At 43.3% G+C, this 19,213-nt stretch overlaps 1 protein-coding gene and 1 pseudogene across 4 annotated transcripts in view; both read right to left on the bottom strand.

The window, feature by feature from the left end:
- Positions 1–19,213, bottom strand: part of LOC146352896 (protein CFDP2 pseudogene) — a 1,048,348-nt pseudogene that overhangs the window by 691,525 nt on the left and 337,610 nt on the right. The gene's annotated exons all lie outside the window — the stretch shown is intronic.
- On the bottom strand, positions 2,175–19,174 carry LOC146352918 (transcription factor HES-7.1-A-like). Of its 3 annotated transcripts, none has more exons than XM_084835174.1 (4): positions 13,691–19,174; positions 9,196–9,297; positions 6,627–6,705; positions 2,175–3,624 (listed from the first exon to the last, which is right to left on the bottom strand). In XM_084835174.1, exons 2-4 carry the CDS (start codon positions 9,280–9,282, stop codon positions 3,323–3,325), a joined length of 468 nt encoding a protein of 155 aa, XP_084691300.1. In that variant the 5' UTR covers positions 9,283–9,297; positions 13,691–19,174; the 3' UTR covers positions 2,175–3,322. The 3 variants fall into 3 exon arrangements, with proteins under 3 accessions (XP_084691300.1, XP_084691299.1, XP_084691296.1); XM_084835173.1 differs by lacking the exon at positions 13,691–19,174 and adding an exon at positions 9,970–10,232 and having other exon boundaries at positions 2,175–3,567; XM_084835170.1 differs by lacking the exon at positions 13,691–19,174 and adding an exon at positions 9,970–10,232.

The following is a 19,213-nucleotide window of genomic DNA, read 5'->3' on the forward strand; positions in this document are numbered from 1 at the left end:
CCAAAAAAAGATGACCTCTTCATCATAGGGGATTGGAATGCTAAAGTAGGAAGTCAAGAAATCACTGGGATAACAGGCAAGCATGGCCTTGGTGTACAAAATGAAGCAGGACAAAGGCTAATCGAGTTTTGCCAAGAGAACACGCTGATCATAGCAAACACTCTTTTCCAACAGCACAAGAAGCGACTCTACACATGGACATCACCAGATGGTCAATATCGAAATCAGATTGATTATGTCCTTTGCAGCCAAAGATGGAGAAGCTCTATACAGTCAGTAAAAACAAGACCTGGAGCTGACTGTGGCTCAGATCATGAGCTGCTTCTTGCAAAATTTCGGCTTAAATTGAAGAACGTCGGGAAAACCACTAAACCATTCAGGTATGACCTCAATCATATCCCTGATGAATATACAGTGGAGGTGAGGAATAGATTTCAGGGATTAGACCTGATAGACAGAGTGCCTGAGGAACTATGGACGGAGGTCCGTAACATTGTTCAGGAGGCAGCAACGAAATCCATCCCAAAGAAAAAGAAATGCAAGAAAGCAAAGTGGCTGTCTGATGAGGCTTTACAAGTAGCTGAGGAAAGAAGGGAAGCGAAAAGCAAGGGAGAAAGGGGAAAATATATCCAACTGAATGCAGAGTTCCAGAGAATAGCAAGGAGAGACAAGAAGGCCTTCTTAAATGAACAATGCAAAGAAATCGAGGAAAACAACAGAATGGGAAAGACTAGAGATCTCTTCAAGAAAATTGGAGATCTCAAGGGAACGTTTTGTGCAAAGACGGGCATGATAAAGGACAAAGAAGGCAGGGACCTAACAGAAGCAGATGAGATTAAGAAGAGGTGGCAAGAATACACAGAAGAACTATACAGGAAAGATCTGAATGTCCCTGATAGCCATGAGAGTGCGCTCACTGAACTTGAGCCGGACATCCTCGAGAGTGAAGTCAAGTGGGCCTTAGGAAGCATTAGTAACAACAAAGCTAGCGGAGATGACAGTCTTCCAGCTGAGCTATTTAAAATCCTAAAAGATGATGCTGTTAAAGTGCTGCACTCAATATGCCAACACATTTGGAACACTCAACAGTGGCCGCAAGACTGGAAAAGGTCAGTTTACATTCCAGTTCCAAAGAAGGGCAATGCCAAAGAGTGTTCAAACTACCGTACAATTGCGCTCATTTCACATGCCAGCAAGGTGATGCTCAAAATCCTACAAGCTAGGCTTCAGCAGTATGCGAACCGAGAACTACTGGAAGTACAAGCGGGGTTTCGAAGAGGCAGAGGAACTAGAGATCAAATTGCCAACTTTCGCTGGATCATGGAGAAAGCAAGAGAATTCCAGAGAAACGTCTATTTCTGCTTCATTGACTACGCTAAAGCCTTTGATTGTGTGGATCACAACAAACTGTAGCAAATTCTGAAAGTGATGGGAGTACCAGACCACCTTACCTGTCTCCTGAGAAACCTGTACGAGGGTCAAGAAGCAACAGTAAGAACCAGACATGGAACAACGGATTGGTTCAAAATTGGGAAAGGAGTACGACAAGGCTGCATATTGTCACCCTGCTTATTTAACTTATATGCAGAGTACATCATGAGAAATGCCGGGTTGGATGAATCATAGGTCGGAATTAAGATTGCCGCGAGAATTATCAACAACCTCCAATATGCAGACGATACCACCCTAATGGCAGAAAGCGAAGAGGATCTCAAGAGCCTCTTGTTGAGGGTGAAAGAGGAGAGTGCAAAAGCTGGTTTGAAAGTCAACATTAAAAAAACTAAGATCATGGCATCTGGCCCTATCGCTTCCTGGCATATAGAAGGGGAAGAAATGGAAGCAGTGACAGATTTTACTTTCTTGGGCTCCAAGATCACCGCAGACGGTGACTGTAGCCATGAAATTAAAAGACGCTTGCTCCTTGGGACGAAAGCTATGGCAAACCTAGACAGCATAGTAAGAAGCAGAGACATCACCTTGCCAACAAAGGTCCATCTAATCAAAGCTATGGTTTTCCCAGTAGTAATGTATGGCTGTGAGAGCTGGACTGTAAGGAAGGCTGAGCGCTGAAGAATTGATGCTTTCGAACTGTGGTGCTGGAGAAGATTCTTACGAGTCCCCTGGACTGCAAGGAGGTCAAATCAGTCAATCCTAAAGGAAATTAACCCTGAGTGCTCATTGGAAGGACAGATACTGAAGCTGAAGCTCAAATATTTTGGCCACCTAATGCGAAGAGAAAACTCTCTGGAAAAGACCGTGATGCTGGGAAAGACTGAAGGCAAAAGGAGAAGGGGCGGCAGAGGATGAGATGGCTAGATAGCATCACCGATGCAATGAATATGAACTTGAGCACGCTCCAGGAGAGAGCGCAGGACAGGAAGGCCTGGTGTGTTATGGTCCATGGGGTCACGAAGAGTCGGACACGACTGAACGACTGAACAACAACAACAAGGCCATAACCACTCTGCAAGTTTATATTGGTTTTATGCCTGTTTAACTGGCCTTGTTTCCCACAGAGAATTCTGGGAACTGCAGTTTGGTGAGGGTGCAGAGAATTCTTCATAGAACTGCAGTTCCCTGGATGGGAGTGAATGAATGTTAAACCAATTTAAGCCTCTGGTGTAAATATGCCCTAAGAGTTACTCTGCATGTGATAGGGATGCAGAGGAAATAGGATGTAGAAGTGCCTTACACTTCCTTTTCCTCCCACATCATTGGTTCATCCAAACTTTTGTATCCCTCTATCTGGGAGATGTGCAAGCTATCCCTGCATTGAAAATCTGTGTATTTTCTGGGCTTGATGATAGGAAGCAAAAACTATATTCCAGATAAGCAGGAAATGCAAAAGATTAGGAAGCATAAGGAATTGGTTCTACTTCCATTCTTTACATAAATACCACATGCAAAGCAACTCCCCAAAACAGAGAACTTGCATGTTATTTAGGGCAATTTTATCACATTTACAAGAAGGTCAAACATGATAGTTACTGGAAATTCTTGTATATCATTATGTAATTCTGAACAACTTATTTGCAAATAATGTTCAATTTCTATAAACATTTTATTTATAATACATGAGCAACACTAACTACAGAATGAAGCAGTACCACACAAAGATGCACAGGGAAACCTACTGGACACACAAGTTATGAATATTAAGACAAGAGAGACAGCAAAAACAAGAGGGCAAATACTTTCCTCCATGGAACAATACAGGTATACAACATTTCTTGAAAATATTTTCCTAGTGCCAAATAAATTAGAGACTCCAGTACTCACAGGATACTTTCTATACCCCCTCCCTCATGTATAAGTAAAAAGCTCAGGTAGACCAGGGTCTCCAGAATACCTGAGACCCTGTTCTGCTCAGGATCACAGAAGGGACAGATCTTCCACAATATCTGAGGCTAGGGGAAGCTAGACACTTATCACTCCAGCTTGAGATCTTTGCCAGTGCAGATGTTGGTGGAGGAGTTGCTAGTGAGGTGGTCTCACAGGTGGGTTTGGATGCAGAGTTTGATGGACTGGGAGCCTCTAGGTACTGCTGTCTCTCTGAGATGAAGAACGCTTGAACAAGGGAGGCACAGTATGAGTATCCTGTTTGAAAGCCCCTGTCCTCTGCCACTGTAGGGAGAAAGAGCACATACAAAGCACTTCCACAAATATTAGAGAAAGAGAAAGCCAAAAGGCATCCGTCTAACATACATATCTGTATGGAGTGAGCAAGAAGGGGCCAGGGTTATAATCCATGTGGGTTCTTTTGCTCCTGTATTCTTTCTCTTATCCAAATTGGTTGCATCTCCATGTTCTGGTCCAGAGCAGAACACACTGGCAGTAGCAGGACTGGATGATGAAGGGCAGAATGTGGGTGTGTGGGGGATGCTGGGAGAAGCAAGGCAGGCCCCAGGAGCTCAAGCAAGTTGGAGAAAATGGAAGCAAGAGAGGATCATAGGAAGAGTTGAGTCTGTGCCTCGATTCCATGGAAATGAAGAAAAAAGCACAGGATGTAATATATGCTCTCCCAAGGGAAGCTCACCTGGCACCCACACTGCTGTCTTTCCAGCGCCAGGCTAAGACTCTCCTATTTGACCAGGCTTTAAAAAAAATTAAAGTCTTTTAAATTATCTTAGTATTTTTGTGTTTTATTATCCTAGTCCCTGCAATTGTATGCTGTGTTGGCACATCTATTAATTTTATATCGTGTTTTTATTTGCATTTTAATCATTATTGTAAAATGCCTAGAAAAATGTCTGAAGTGCTTAATAAATTTAATAAATAAATATAGACCACAACATTCAGCTTCCTAACTATCTTAAGGTAGATCCCAACATACATAATTCGAATAGTGAGGGTGGTGTAAAAGCACACTTGCCACATTTTAACCAGGCACACAATGTTCTCTTCAGGGTCAAGCTTTTGCCAGTTTGCAGCAGATGCTGACACAAAACTGACTGACTTATCCCTATGCTTTTACAACTCCAACTTCCCCTGCCATTCTCCGATCACGTACACACAGACCGGCCAACTGATGTGTCTGATGTATAGGACTCCAGTCCACAAACACTTATGACATAACAAATTGATTAATTTTAAAGGTACCACAGAGCTCTGTGTTGTTTTTGCTACAACAGACTTAACACAGCCGTTTCTGAAAGTTTTTGGTTCATTTTGTTCAATAACAAAACTGACTGGGTTCAAACAAACAAAAATGGGGTCCAGAATGGCCTTTTAAATGGATGAAAAAACAACACTTTCAACAATAAAAAAGCTAGAGGGCTTGCCTATAACATGGGGAAGTGGCAAAACTAAATATTAAATCAGCGTTCAGTTTGGAGGCCAGTACAGTGACTTACAGTGTGAAAGCACAGGCAAATAGTCCTGCTGATTCCTGCCTTGAAGTGCATCTGTATACACCCTCCACTGCTGCTTTCTTTTTCTTCTTCACCAAGTTTCTAACCTTAGCTGTAAAAGTATGCTTGAAAGGATATCGGCAATGCCTGCTGACATCTCAGACACCAGTGAATGGCTGAATCAGGTTTCCAGTGGTTTGGGGCAAGTTATCAGTGCTAGTTTAATTAATTAATTAATTAAATTTCTATGCTGCCTAGTAGCCAATGCTTTCTGGGCAATTAACAAAGCGGAGCAAAACAGATAAAATATAAGAACATAAAACATAACATAAATACCTTTTAAAAAAGAAAGCAAGAAAAGCTACAGAACAAACCTGTGTGTGTGTGTGTTTATATGCAGATTTAACAATTTGCATAATTTATACTTGTTGCAGAATTTAGCTTGCCTGGCTGCACATTTTAATTCTTTTAGGAGAGAGTACACACAGTCCCACCTGTTCAAAGTGGCTGCCTACATAGCCCTTACCACCTCACCAGCTGCTTGCCTGCTTGCCCTGGCATCTCTCCATTTCTTTTTGGTGCCTTGCTCTTCTTCCCAGACCTCAGAGGGCAGCCCCAAGGGGATCTTTGGGGCCAGTCCCTTTACACTGGGGTTGCCATAACTCTGCTGCACAAGCCGAATTCAGCATACCAATATGGTTGCCATCTTGCAACCTGAACATCAGACACACCAACATTTACATCTTCCAGTGTGGCAGGACACAAGGCAGCCACAAGTCCTTCTGACCTGCTCCCTTCACAGTCCTTTGTACACCACCCTTCCATCATCTGCGTTGCTGATCTGGACATCTCTAGGTATGTTACACCATGGCTGATGTGTCGCGGTACTTAAGGACAACACAGAGAGAGAATGGGCAGGAGAAGCTATAGCTTTTTTGTGTCTCATATGCATGGGGAGATTTAAAGGTCCATGTCCGATGTTGCAAGGGGTATTTATTTATTTACGAAATTTCTATACCCCCCAATAGCTGAAAATCTGTGTAGTTCACAAATTGTATAGTAGCCCACCAGGGACATCATAACCCTCCTTTTTTGCAGCCTGTGTGGGACTGGAACACTTTGGGGGAGAGGGAGAATGGATATCAAGCACATACACATGCCCCCTCAAGCGCACACACTCTGAGAGTTGCTCCTTGGCCAGTTATAACCCGACACAACTAAATGCAGCTTTGAGTCTTGCTGCATTATGGCTCAGTAGTTTTAAATATGCAAATATTTTAAATAAATATGTTTTTATAAAAGGTCAGCACCCTTAGGATTATCCAATCCCCCACCCGCAGAAAGAGTAATCAACCTTTATTGCCTCATGTATGCTGATCCTTATTTGAGGAAGCAGCAGAGCTTTCAGTTTCACCTTGTTCAAAATGTAATTGATTATGGAAAGGCAGAAGGAAGCTTTGTTCACATCAGAGGTAAAAGCAGAGCCAGTTTCACAGGAGAGGTAGAAAAACACAGCCAGCCAGCCAGGAAACTTTTCCTTTGTAAAACCCAACCTCCTTTACTTGTTTGTGTTTGTTTATTATTACATCTATATCCCACCGTTTTTCCCCTCACAAGGAACCCAAGGCAACTCACGTGGTTGGCCTCCTCTCCATTTTTTCCTCACAACAACCCTGTGAGGTAGATTAGGCTAAGACTCAGTGAGATCTTACTAGGTGAGATCACCCAGTGAGCTTCAAAGTTGAATGGGGACTAGAACCGAGATCTAACTCTCACCTGCTAGTTGCAATGTTTGGATCTGCTGCACAGTCATTTCCAGAAGAGCTGCCTTGTCCATGCGAGAATTAGGAAGAGGCTTACAAGAGAAAAAGAGAATTACTTCAGATTGGCTTGGATCTAGCGCGCGTGTGTGTGTGTATTAGAATACAGCAATACGAAATATTCTCAATGAGCAAGGGCAGTTGATAATTCAAGGTGAGAGACTATTCAGTGAACATGGGGCATATCTGTACTGCAAAATTACATAAGTTTAAAACCTGATAAACTTTTATAGTCCCCAACATGGGCACTATATGTACTGTAGTTCTATGAAGAGGCTAGGGATCTTGATAAGAAATTCTCAGCACATCCACAAAAATACAGTTCCTAGGGTTCTTTGGAGGAAGCCACTACCAAGTTAAACCAATTTAAAATGTCTAGTGCAAATGTCTCAAGTGTGAATGAAAACAGGACTACTTACAGCAAGTGCATGCCTTAATGGTATACACTTTCTATGAGTATTAGCCAATAGTTCTCAGAAGGAAGGGGCAATCTGCAGTACAGGGGCGTGTTTTCCAGCTCCATATCAAGTGATCACTTATGAGTTGTTCCTCTGGAAAGACTGATTAGGGATCAGGAGGGGAACCTGTTACAGAACACCCCTGCAATCGCAAAGTTGGAAACTACCATGTTGGATCAAATTATTACTTTTTTGTGCATTTCAGTTCCTTTTGGAAGCCCCAATGAAGGATTGTGGGGTTGAATCCAAACCTGACTGTCCGCCAGTGTGATGGAAACCGCTTGTGGAATAGTTTCCCTCCCCGCCCCCGCAGCCCCCCCCACTCCACAAATTTGCTCAGGAGGGTTGGGGAGCCCACCTGAGCAGATTTGGAAAGGACACAGGGGAATGCAGAGGATAGAAGAGCAAGGGGAAGTCTGCTCACATGCTGTTGGGTGAAAACCACACACACAGGGCATCTCTACACCAGCCTAACATCCTGCATTTAAAACAGGGCTTCCTGCTTCTGTTTTAAATGCAGGGTCATCACTGACTCCCTTTACGTGGGCTTCCTTCCCCCTCCTTCTCCCTGTATCTGAGTCTTCCATTATCTTTCACTGATCTCGCTCCTCTTCTTGCCGTTTTTACTCTTTTCACGGAGGAAACTGAGGCGGAACACAACGGGGTAATTTGATAGCTCATTATCTGCGATCTATTTAAAAACAGAACAAAGGGCATTTAGTGCAGGAGACACCTTGAATGATCACGGCGTCATGTAAACAGCCCACAAACTTCCGTGAAAGAGCAATCTCAATGGCAGGATAAAAGCTCAGTGTGAAGGAGCCCACAGTGAATGGGAAACAGGTTGACTGTGCTGCTAATCAAAAATTATTTGTACTGCAACTCTCCCTCCAAAACTATAATCAGAATGCTGAGGGGGAGCAGAAGCCAAATGGCAGGTATGTCTTCCCACCTTCCTTACCCACTCGCCTCCCTCACATACCTGATTGGGTCAGGGGCAGGAGGAGGAGAGTGAGTGAGAGAGAGAAAAAAAGTCCTTTTAGTCCTGCAGCCCACCAGGCTTCAAAACCTTTGGGTTTTGCATTTTACTGTCCTGGTAGCCAGCATCTTAGCACCTTACCCAACAGAATTAGTTGTCCCCAGAACTGAGAAGATTAAGGCCCTCTTGTGTAGGTACTGGCTGAGGGAAACCTATGGGCTCCTTCACACCGGGCTTTTATCCTGCGATTGAGATGGCTCCTTCATGGAAGTTTGCGGGCTCTTTACAGGACGCCGTGATCATTCAAGGCGTCTCCTGCACTAAATGCCCTTTGTTCCATTTTTAAATAGATCGCAGATAATGAGCTATCAAATTACCCCATTGTGTTCTGCCTCAGTTTCCTCCGTGAAAAGAGTAAAAGCGGCAAGAAGAGGAGTGAGATCCATGAAAGATAATGGAAGACTCAGATACAGGGAGAAGGTGGGGGGAAGGGGAGAGGGGAAGGAAGTATGTGTACAGGGAGTCAGTTTTGAGCCTGCATTTAAAATGGAAGCAGAAAGCCTCATTTTAAATGCAGGATTTTAAGCTGGGTAGAGATGCCCTATATCAGTACCAGTTTAACTGTCATGGCTTCCACAAAAGAATCTTGGGAACTGTAGTTTGGTGGAGGTGCTACAAATTCTCTCTTAGACTTCGGTCCTATGCATACTTACTTAGGAATATGCCCCCACTGAATATAGTGGAACTTACTTCTGAGTAAACATGCATAGGATTACACTGTTACAGCCTTAGCTCAGCTTACAGAACTACAATTCCTCAGGGATCCCTGGAGAGAGGAATCGTGGTTAAGGGCACAATCCTATGCAAGTTTAGACAGAAAAAAGTCCTACAGCTCCCAGCATTCTCCAGCCAGAATGACTGGCTGGGGCATGCTAGGAGTTGTAGGACTTTTTTCCCATCTAAACACACATAGGATTGCAACCTTAGCCTATAATGTTAGACACACACCGAGAGTTCATGGTGGATGCCCTCTCATCCCAAGTGCGAGGTATCATGACGATGACGGGGAGACACTGTGTGGTCCTTACCTTGTTACTATAGTTGGTGTCCTCTAGCAAGAGAGCCTTCAGCTGACTCAGAGAGTGAGCAATTCGATCCCTTCGCTTCTTCTCCATTAGTGGTTTGATAATCTGCATTTGAGGAATTTCTGTATTAATAGAGGAATTGACTGGGAAGCTATCAGCAAGGTCAATGGGAAAAGAGAACGCGGGAACAGTTAAACAGGCTAGTGACTGCATCAGAAAGTCCAACTATCATCCCCTCACCTCCCACTAATTAATATGGGGCACAATCCAGTGGGAAGTTCTCCTGAGAAATCCCCACTGAAATGAATGGGCACTGCACAAGGTCACAACTTTGCTCATCTTCTGTTCATTTCAATGGGGATTGCTCAGGGGAACGTTCCATGGGATTGTTTCCCATGGGTCAGATCTATCTGTCTCCCACTCTGCCATCCAAAATAGTTCCCAAAGTTCTATCACCTGTAGCAGCTGCATCATGATAAGGCCACCTCTGCAGTAAACCAGACCAAACAGGAAATGTATCCCAACCCATTACCAAGAAGCAATACAACAACTGGGGTAAGTAAACTGCTGCTTAATGACTGTATGTCTGTAGCCTATATAGATGAAGTAATGTTATCAGACTTTTTGGATATTATTCATTTTCACCAGTTTACTTATCCCAATTGTTTTATTGCTTATTGCACCTCTGCAGTCAAACCATACTACTCCCTTTACCCCCATTCAGCTTGTCTGCTGCCCCCACTTTCACGTGCAGTGGTTTAAAAAAAATAAATGTACCTTTTTGTACACCAGGCGTTTTGGCTGTTCCAGATGTGACTTCCTCCAGCTACCTCCCCTTGGTGCTGGTGTCCTTGTCAGCAAAGTTTCTCTATCCACTCTCTCAAGACTCATTGTCTTGTTTCTCCAAGTATATTTTCAAATTTCCCTCTTTCCTTTAATTTGTAGGACATTCCCGATACAGCTGTCACACTGTTGGCAAATCCTATTTGCCCCTTCCTCCCCCCCCCCCCACAGAGCGACAGCCAATGAACAGGGTTCTTTTTGTGTTCCTGAGGGAGGCATGTGGTGATGTGCAAGAGGTTGCTCTGTACTCCAATCAACAGTGGGGAGGAGAGCCAGGAGGGAATTTTAAAAGGGAGGTTATTTCAGGCTGGCCAGCTGCTCCTTTAGGAATGGGGGATAAAGAGGCAAAGAAGAGCATGAAGGGGTGGTGGTGAATAGAGTGAGGAACACAGGAGAGGAAGCTATTGAGATGGAAATTAGAGCAACAGACAGCTGCCTATATGTGTCTTGAGGAGGGGACAATGTCTGTTGTGTCTGTGCTTAGGGTGAGAGGGAGGATTTCAAATGCCAACACAGCTCTGTTGAAGCAGAACAATCAGACCCTCCACCTAGCTTTGTAGGGTTGTTGTCAAGGTAATGTAAGGCAGCCCTGGTATCTTCAACTGAGTGTTCTAGTAAGGACTAGAAAACTGCTTCAACCCCCATCTTTTTTCTAAACAGCAGGAGATACAAAGTTGAGAAAATCAGACGATATAAGTGTAAAGTAGAATCTCTCATATAGGCACTGTTATATAAAATATATAAAATGATATAGACAATACCATTGTATTTACATAACTCCTACAAACAGAGCAACTATAGAATTGGCAGAGTTTACCTTTAAGATTAGCTCAATGAAAGCCAGAGTGTTTGGTTCAACCCCACCCCAGGACTTAGAAAGACCTCTGACTAAGGCCTTAAAGAACTGTTGCCAGTTAGAACAAGCACTTCTGGGATAAACAAACCAATAGTTTGAATCAATATAAGAAAATATTGTATGCTGTATTCAGGCTAATATTTCTAAATACCTGAGACAAAGGATCAGATAGAAATAAAATGGAGGGAGGGAGGGAGAGAGAGATGGAAAGCAGCGGAAGGTAGACTGCCTATGAGCCTGGTTTCTGGCTATTATGAGTAAGACAGTGAAAGGAAGCAATTGGTAAGGAATGTCTAGTGACAAAGGGGGATGGGGTTAGCTGACTGATGGGGAGGCAAGTAGATTTAGATCCCTAAGAAAAGCCCCTCAGAGATGTTTGTATTGCCCACATTCACAAAAAGGTTACAGCACTATCTCCATCCCCTCTATTCCTCCTACAGATATGTAAAATTCAAAAGATTTGAGCAGAGTGTTTAATCAGTACCATGTGTTATGGGTGCTTTATTGACAAATTTAGAAGCAGGACATGAGTGCAACAGCACCCTCCCGCTTACGTTCCCAGCAACTAGCATACAGCTGCATACTGCCTCTATACTGGAGGTAATATATAGCCTTCATGATAAAGTCATTGCTAGTTTTATCCTCCATGAATTTGTCCAATCCCCCTTTAAAGCTATCCACATTGGTGGCCATCGCTACATCTTGCGGTAGAGAATTCCATAGTTTATGTGCTGTGTGAAGAAGTACTTCCTTTTATCTGTCTTGAATTTCTCACCATTCAGCTTCATTTGATGGCCCTGGGTTCTAGTGTTCTTCCTTTTCATCACACCATGCATAATTTTATACAGCTCTATCATGTCCCCTCTTATACACACATTTATTCTATACTAAATACTGCACCCTTTCCAGCTGTAAATATCCCCTTTTGAGGTCCAGTGTACAGTATTCCAAGTATGGGCACACCACATATTTGTATAAAACCAGTATTATATTGGTAATTTTATTCACAATTTGTTTCCTAATGATTCCCAACATGGAACCTGCCTTTTTCACAGAACTATGACATCTTGCTGAAAGCCCTTCTCCACCTGTTGGCCAATGTATTTATTTGTAATTTGCATGTCCAACACTAGCTTTTGAAGCAGGTGTATTAATAAGCTGACCATAACTGCTCCCTTAAAATAACAACGAAGGGTTTTTTTAATAGAATGTCTCATCTCACAGGGGGCCAGGTTTTTTTTTGTTACAGAATACTGGCAAGTCAAACATAAAATGTTACTGAATAGGTAGTTTTGAGAGAGAAAGGAAGCTATCACTCTTATGCACACCAGTAAAAGGTACACCCAAGATCTGCCCCAAGAGGCAAACTACCACAGATAAGTGCCATCTCTGTTGCATCCAGCAGATGATGCTCTACAACAGTTATACATGGACACCCACCAAATCTATTTTTGGCTCATATGTTCTTGCAGTGATGATCATAGGATGATTATAACAAAACATTTGGTTCTCCTGGGAGCACTCTTAAAATATGAATACATACACATATATGGAGCACAATATGGTCAAATTTAAGCCCCCTTTGCTTAACACTCCCATTAAAGCAAATGGTACATAGATGTGCTGAAGTCTGACTGAATTGTGCTTGGCATTATCTTAGAATTGAGAGCTGGGGAGAGAGAGTCACAGTGGCAGCTAGACCACATTGGACCAGATACAGTGGCTAAGTCACAGGGGTGGAGAACCTCAAGGCCAGGGACCAACTCCAGCCCTCCTGGGTTCCCAGATGGCCACACCCCTTCCTGTGGCTCCACCCCCTTCACCCCAACTGCAAACCATTGGGTGGCTTCCCTGCTTTTGTGCTGTTCTTTCCCCTTTCTAAAAGGTTGAAATGCCTCTCCTAAGCCTTCGTTACTGGTAATGAGAGCTTTAAGCTACAACATGCTGGTAGTTTTGGTCCCACCCCTTTTGCCTTCAGTCCCACCCACAACTGGAATGCAGCCCCCAAGAGCTCCTCTGAAAGGGAATTCGGCCTGCAGGCTGAAAGAGGTTCCCAACTGTTGCTATATCATCATAGCAATTTTATTTAGATCCAGTTCTTCCTTTCAATAGCTCTGAGTGGTTTATTTGAGGTTCTAAACAAAATGGCCTTGTTCTGATCCCAGCAGGGGGCTTTGGATGTTCTTATGTGCAAGGGTGGATTTTTATTATTATTATTATTATTATATTATTATTATTATTATTAAGAAATGTAGAAGCTAGACTGAAGGGAAGGTAGAGACAGAAATTTACCATGCCAGCAAGAATACTTTTTCTTGGTGGTGCGGTCCAATTGATGCCTCTCCTCCCACTACCTGGAAGTCATAGCCTCTAATATGGGGAGCCCTTCCTCAAAAGAGTGGCTGCTGCTGGTTATGATTATACAGTGATGAGTAGAAAGCATTTTGCATATGCTCAGTTGCTCTTTTAAAAAAAATGTATTTGCAAATACAACAATAACAAAGAAAGAAGCGTAATATAAGCAGTCCATATATCTAAATAAGCATTTTCTTTTTACTACACCTTAACTAGAATGTATCTTCTACAGCTGCACCCTTCCATGGGGGTTCTGGAGCTGTGCTTTGAAAAGACCTGACTCCTGCTCCCAGTGAAGCAGAAACTTGCTTTCTGCCCTTTTCAGAATCCTGAACAACTGTCCTGGCAGGAACCATTTTTTAGGCAAAAATAGCAAGCAGGGGAAAACAAGGAGATGAACCTGGTTATACAAATACAGTACTATAGGGAGAAAAGTTCACTCACACGGCTCACTCATTACAGCAACCATGTTTATCCAAAGTTTACTTCATTTGTTCCTTGTGAACTGCTTTGTGCTTTGCTTCTGCTCTCTGCAGTTATCCTCATTTGGGCTGAATGAAATTTTCAGTTCCATCAACCCTTCTGTTGCTCCGCCAACCCTTCTTCTGACCCCATCACCTGCAGTTAGAAGACTCAGCAGCTGTAGAAGGTTGCCATGACAACATTCTGGGGCTTGCAGGTTGGATGTGATAACTACAAGAAGCTAGTCCCACTATTTTCAATAGGGAAAATAAAACGAATTTCAGTTGCAAAATTTCTATACATCCCTCAACCACCCTACAAAATAGTCCACACACCTGTAGTACAAATTCTGAGGGTTCGCTCTGTTAACATTTTGAGAACATTACATGATTTTTGACCTCTTAACCCCAAAATGTCTCCCATAACTTTGACAATTTTTTTTAAATACACAACCAGCTGGACAAAGAAGGTTTCCCTGTCAAAGCCCCAGCATTCGGAAGTATTGTAAGTCATACTGGATGGGTGGGAGAAAGAGAAAGTATACACATCTAAACATGTTAGTTGTTTAACTGGATTTTAATTGAATTTTAAATGGGATATTTCACATCTGCTCCTTCATATTTTGTTATCACTTTGAACCAGGGCAGGGGGCTAGGGAATATAATTGGATTTTTTTTTAAATCATCAGTACAAATCTCCTGCAAACTTTCATTCTGTTTATGTATTTAGAAGATTAAAGTTTCCTATAACATTTCTGACATAAGCTTATTTATTCAGGTGTTAGTGTCATTGATTCTGAGAAGGCTACACATAGACATGAAACCTCTGAATGAAAGGATCTGACGGTATCAGAGTACTTGGAGAAGTAGGCTTAAGGCAAGAGTATATCTTTGCTATGAAACTGCCTTTGATCAAGCAGACAATTTAGCTGTTCTGAGAGGAATCCTAAAACTAGAGGAAGATCGTCTATCACCTAATGTTGGGACTTTTATCTAATGGGAAAACAACATGCTCTCCAACCACTCAATTTGGCTTGTACTGAATGAATGAATGAATGAATGAATAAATGAATGAACTGCCTACCTATAACAAAGTTCTCAGTGTGGCTCACACAATAAATGTAATCTTAGGGAGCAATCCTATGGCCACTAGACACTGTCTAGAGGGCCATTGGATACGCTCCTTTCTGGGAACTGACCTCAGAGCCCACGCTTCGAGGTTGGTTCCCAGAAAACTGACCTCCCCCAATGTCCATGTTGCCTTGGAGGCAGCGCGGAGAAGCCCCATCCTCTGCGCTCGGAAGAGGAGCGCGGAGCGACTGAAAAGGGGCTGGGCTGGGAGCATTCCGGGGCGGGGAGAGTGGAGCTGCGTGTATGACACATCTTACATGTCGTCCACGCAGCCTCCTCTTCTGGTTGGCCCCCCGGCTGCTAGACAGCCGAAAACGGCTGTCTAGTGAAAAAGAGCAAGACAGGAGAGGCACGGAGGGAATGATCCCCCCGTGTCTCTCCTGCCTTGCTTAGGATAGGCGGCCGCCTATCTAGTTAGGATTGTGGCCTTTGATTATGTGTTAGATACAATCTCCAGCTTTATTATTGTGTTTTTCTTCTGCTCTTTGCCCATGTTACTGATTACTGCCAGAGGCAGCTCTGAGTAACTGCTAGCTTTTATATTTTCAGAAAAAGACTGTCCATTGCTTTGTAGTCTTCACATGCCTCCATGCAACTTGAAATTTATTGTCTGGGCATAAACAATTTTAATTAGTCTCTCTGAATTACCCTCTTAGGGCTGGCTGTCACAGACAGACTGCAGCCAGCCCTCTTCTGTGCCAAGCCAACATCTTTGCTACACCTTTTATTTCATAGCCAGCCTGAGAAAGAGCTCTGTGAAACTCAAAAAGTAGTTCACGATGTTGTGAGTTTCAGTTGCTCCCAAGTAAGGCAATTTGCCGCTGCTTAAACAGCTGTTTGAATTGTTTCTTTGATCAAAAGTAAAAGCTGAGGTAAGGTGTTCATTTATTTTTCAAGTTTTACGCATCTTTTAGGACCACAGGTCAGCCCACGTTTTCCTTTGGTTGAAAGCCAATGGGTGTGCTGCATGGGCTGCATGAACTTAAACTCCTTATTTTATTCAATCTCCACCTTTTTACCGTTCACGTTTTTTGCCGTGACTTTAAAAGTTTTGAAAGAAATTTTTTTGATCGTTTTTGCTAGAGGCTTAAAATACCTCTGCTTTACATCATCCCCTAGAACAAATGTAAAATCTACTTGGCTAGCATGCATGTTTTATTTTTCTTCTGAATTTTCTCCCACATGAACAACATTCAGGCACGAGGCAGGAAGAAGTAGAGTTGCTCATATGGTAAGAAAAGTCACGATTTATTGTGGTCTATAGTTGTGTAACCAATGGTGTTGTCTTTACATTTTCACTCTACCGCTTTCTGGGTTCCCTTGATCCAAACAGACTGAAAGATGGGAGAGGATAAATCAAATGAAGATTAGAATCAAAAATAATATTTTGCATTCATGTAGTTAAGTTTCAAGTGTTCAAAACACTTTGCATATATCATCTCATTAAAATATTTCTGTAAATTCAGTGTTTCTGGTTGGGGAATGGCACTCCACCCCACCTTGCTGGGGACACCTACGTACTTAGCCCTTAGGCCTATGAAACATGAGGGACTACATTTCCCAGCATGCTTCAGAGATCCTATATGGCAACAACCAGTTTTTCCATTTTAAGTGGTCATTTAAAAAATCTTATTTTCCTATACCTCTTCACCTCCCCCCGCAAAGTATTTTTCTCTCCCTGCAAAAGTTTTTTCCACCCAAGTATTAAAAGTGCTGTTTCCTCCCCACCACAAAAAAAATTAAGTGAGAAGTTGCTCGAGCACCCCAAACTCCACCGAACACACAAAACCCATGTTACTTCTCCCCTCCTTGCCAGAGTGCAGTTGCTGCAGAAAGATTCTTGTTTAAGCAGAAAGGAGCTGCTCCTCATGCAGGAAACAAAACAAAAGCAGCAGACGCCTACTCCCATTCACCCATCCCAGGCACCACCATACTAGTTCATTAGCCAGAGGGCCCCCCCATGCCCTTCTCAGACCCTGATTGGTCAATGCATTCCAGGCCTGTCCATCTTTCCTTCCCTCCCCAGGGGCTCCTTCTCCTCCACTGTTTCTTCATGGGCAAAGATTAATACTAACACTCCCATTAGGGAGTACCTCTGGGGAGCACCTTCCTGTACCTTTATGGGGAAAGAAAGTTGAGCCCTGGGTCTTTGATGGGAAGAACTTGCTTTCTGAGTTCTACAAAGACAAGACTGAGACAGATTATGGAGGAGGCTAACAGCTAATTCCATCTCCTGAATTGGTGGTGGTAAATAAGGAAGCGGGAGGCTGGCAGCAGCTGAACCTGGTAGGGCAGTGCCCATTTGCCCAAGTGCCCCAACCTGCCCTCTCACTGTTGGAAGTGTGGATGCAACTCAGCTAGCTTCACAGAGAAAAGCAGATGTGTCTGCATGGAAAGGGAACAGAGAGAGGACCTCCAAGCTTCCTAGACTATCCTCTGATCTGTGCTGACCTTCCTTCCCATGGTAGACTGATAATCTTAGGGTTGCTGCCCTCACTTCCTACTTCATCCTTCCTCTTGCCTTTGAGAGAGGAGACATCTCTTTGGGTCTCCCTCCATCTTGATTTGGGGACCCTCCTATATAACATGTATAAAGGTGTAAAGGTGTCCCCAACCAGTCGTGTCCGACTCTAGGGTGCGGTGCTCATCCCCGTTTCTAAGCCAAAGAGCCAGCGCTGTCCAAAGACGCTTCCGTGGTCATGCGGCCGGCATGACTGAACACCGAGGTGCACGGAACGCTGTTACCTTTCCCGCCGAGGCGGTACCTATTTATCTACTTGCAATTTCTTGCTTTCAAACTGCTAGGTTGGCAGGAGCTGGGACTGAAGACGGGAGCTCACTCCGTCACGCGGCACTCGGGTCTCGAACTGCTGACCTGCCGACCTTCCGGTCTGCAGTTCAGCATTTTAACCACTAAGCCACCGCGGCCCCTCTATATAACATGTATATCATACAATAAATGCAAGCTTTCTTATTCCCTTGACTCATAGTCTCCTGTGTGATTTATCCAGGCTAAAGCATGCTCCTTCAGCTGGGATTTCACACAGCTCAGCCTCATCAAGTGTATCACTGTTCTGCCAACAACTCACAGACACAGCTACCAATACTAACATTTGTATCATCTTGGAAAGGGGCAAGAATAAAACGGTGCGTATCTGCATATTCACTGCAAGGAACAGAATGCAGCATGCACACCCTCTAATACACACCACACATATTTCTAAGTTTGAGGTTTGTTTGCTGGTTGTCTGCAGTACTTGCAGAGCTGCGTGAATGGCTGTAGAAAACTCACAGAATGGTGTGCTGGTATGGAATTTCAGCGTAAAAAAAAAGAGAAGTGTCTGGTACTTCAGATTCCAAATGCATGCCTGAGAATGTGTGGCAATGTCTGTTGGAATCCCAGAAGCCAGTAGTTGAACAAGACTGGAAGTGATTGGCAGTGGGACAATAGTACAGAGCTCCTTGTCTCTATACATAACAAAACCAGAATTATGTAATACTGCAGAATGTTGGGTGACCTCAACATTCATGCTCAGGCTGCCTTTTCTGGGGCATCTCAGGACTTAATCGCCCCCATTAAAACCATGGGGCTATTCTAATGTGCCATTAGCCAAATGCATGTGGCAGGTTACATTCTTGGTTTGGGATTCTTGACTGGACGGGATGACGATATCAGAGAGGAGGGACTTATTTTTGACTAGTTCGTCATGGGCAAAGCACTTCCTCACAAGATTAAGCTGGCAGTATCTGTTGCCCTCCACAGGGGGTAGTAGAGCAATTAAAATGGTCTATCTTTGGATACAAGGGATTCCTGAGAGCCCCAATGGAGCTTCCAGTTGGCATAGCCCCAATGGAGCTTCCAGTTGGCATAGCTAGCATTTCTGTCACTCTGTGAGATATAGACACTATTCTGGCAGTAGATATCAGTCCCATAAACTCTTTCCTGTTGAATAGAGGAACAGCCCCTTGGTTTACCAGGGAGCTGGGGATACTGAAGGAGTTAGAAAATTAGCTTAATGCAAGTGGTGGAACACTCAGCATGAAATGCTGAAAGAGCTCATTATTTAGTTTATTTCAAAGCACTGATAACAGGGAAGACATAGCACTTCACCATCCTAGTGCTGCGCCAAAAATTTCTCCCACTTCTTTTTTTTTTTTGCCATTCTCATTTAATTTGATAGAAGAGAAATTGCTTTCAAAAAGAAATTCAATGGTGAAGAAATTTCAGAGAAATTCTCATGGGCTGGGTTTGGAGGCTAACTGTGATTAGGTAAACTCAAAACCACTACAAAAATAAAACATTCTAAAACATCCTGAATGAGTCAGAACAATGGAAGCCCCTTTCATGGGGGAAGAAAACTTTCAGGAAATTGGA

The sequence above is a fragment of the Heloderma suspectum genome, chromosome 2, assembly GCF_057233095.1.
Source record: "Heloderma suspectum isolate Gila_16-S chromosome 2, 16-S_ref, whole genome shotgun sequence".
In the NCBI taxonomy this organism is placed as follows: Eukaryota; Metazoa; Chordata; class Lepidosauria; order Squamata; family Helodermatidae; genus Heloderma; species Heloderma suspectum.

What these genes read in the sequence shown, in the direction of transcription:
- LOC146352918 (XM_084835170.1), bottom strand. Translation starts at nt 10,083, where the DNA reads ATGAGTCTTGAGAGAGTGGATAGAGAAACTTTGCTGACAAGGACACCA. An exon ending in AACGCCTGGTGTACAAAAAG is followed by an intron (nt 9,298 to 9,969) that starts GTACATTTATTT and finishes CCTCAAATGCAG; the next exon opens with ATTATCAAACCACTAATGGA. An exon ending in CCAAACATTGCAACTAGCAG is followed by an intron (nt 3,625 to 6,626) that starts GTGAGAGTTAGA and finishes TTCTCCCTACAG; the next exon opens with TGGCAGAGGACAGGGGCTTT.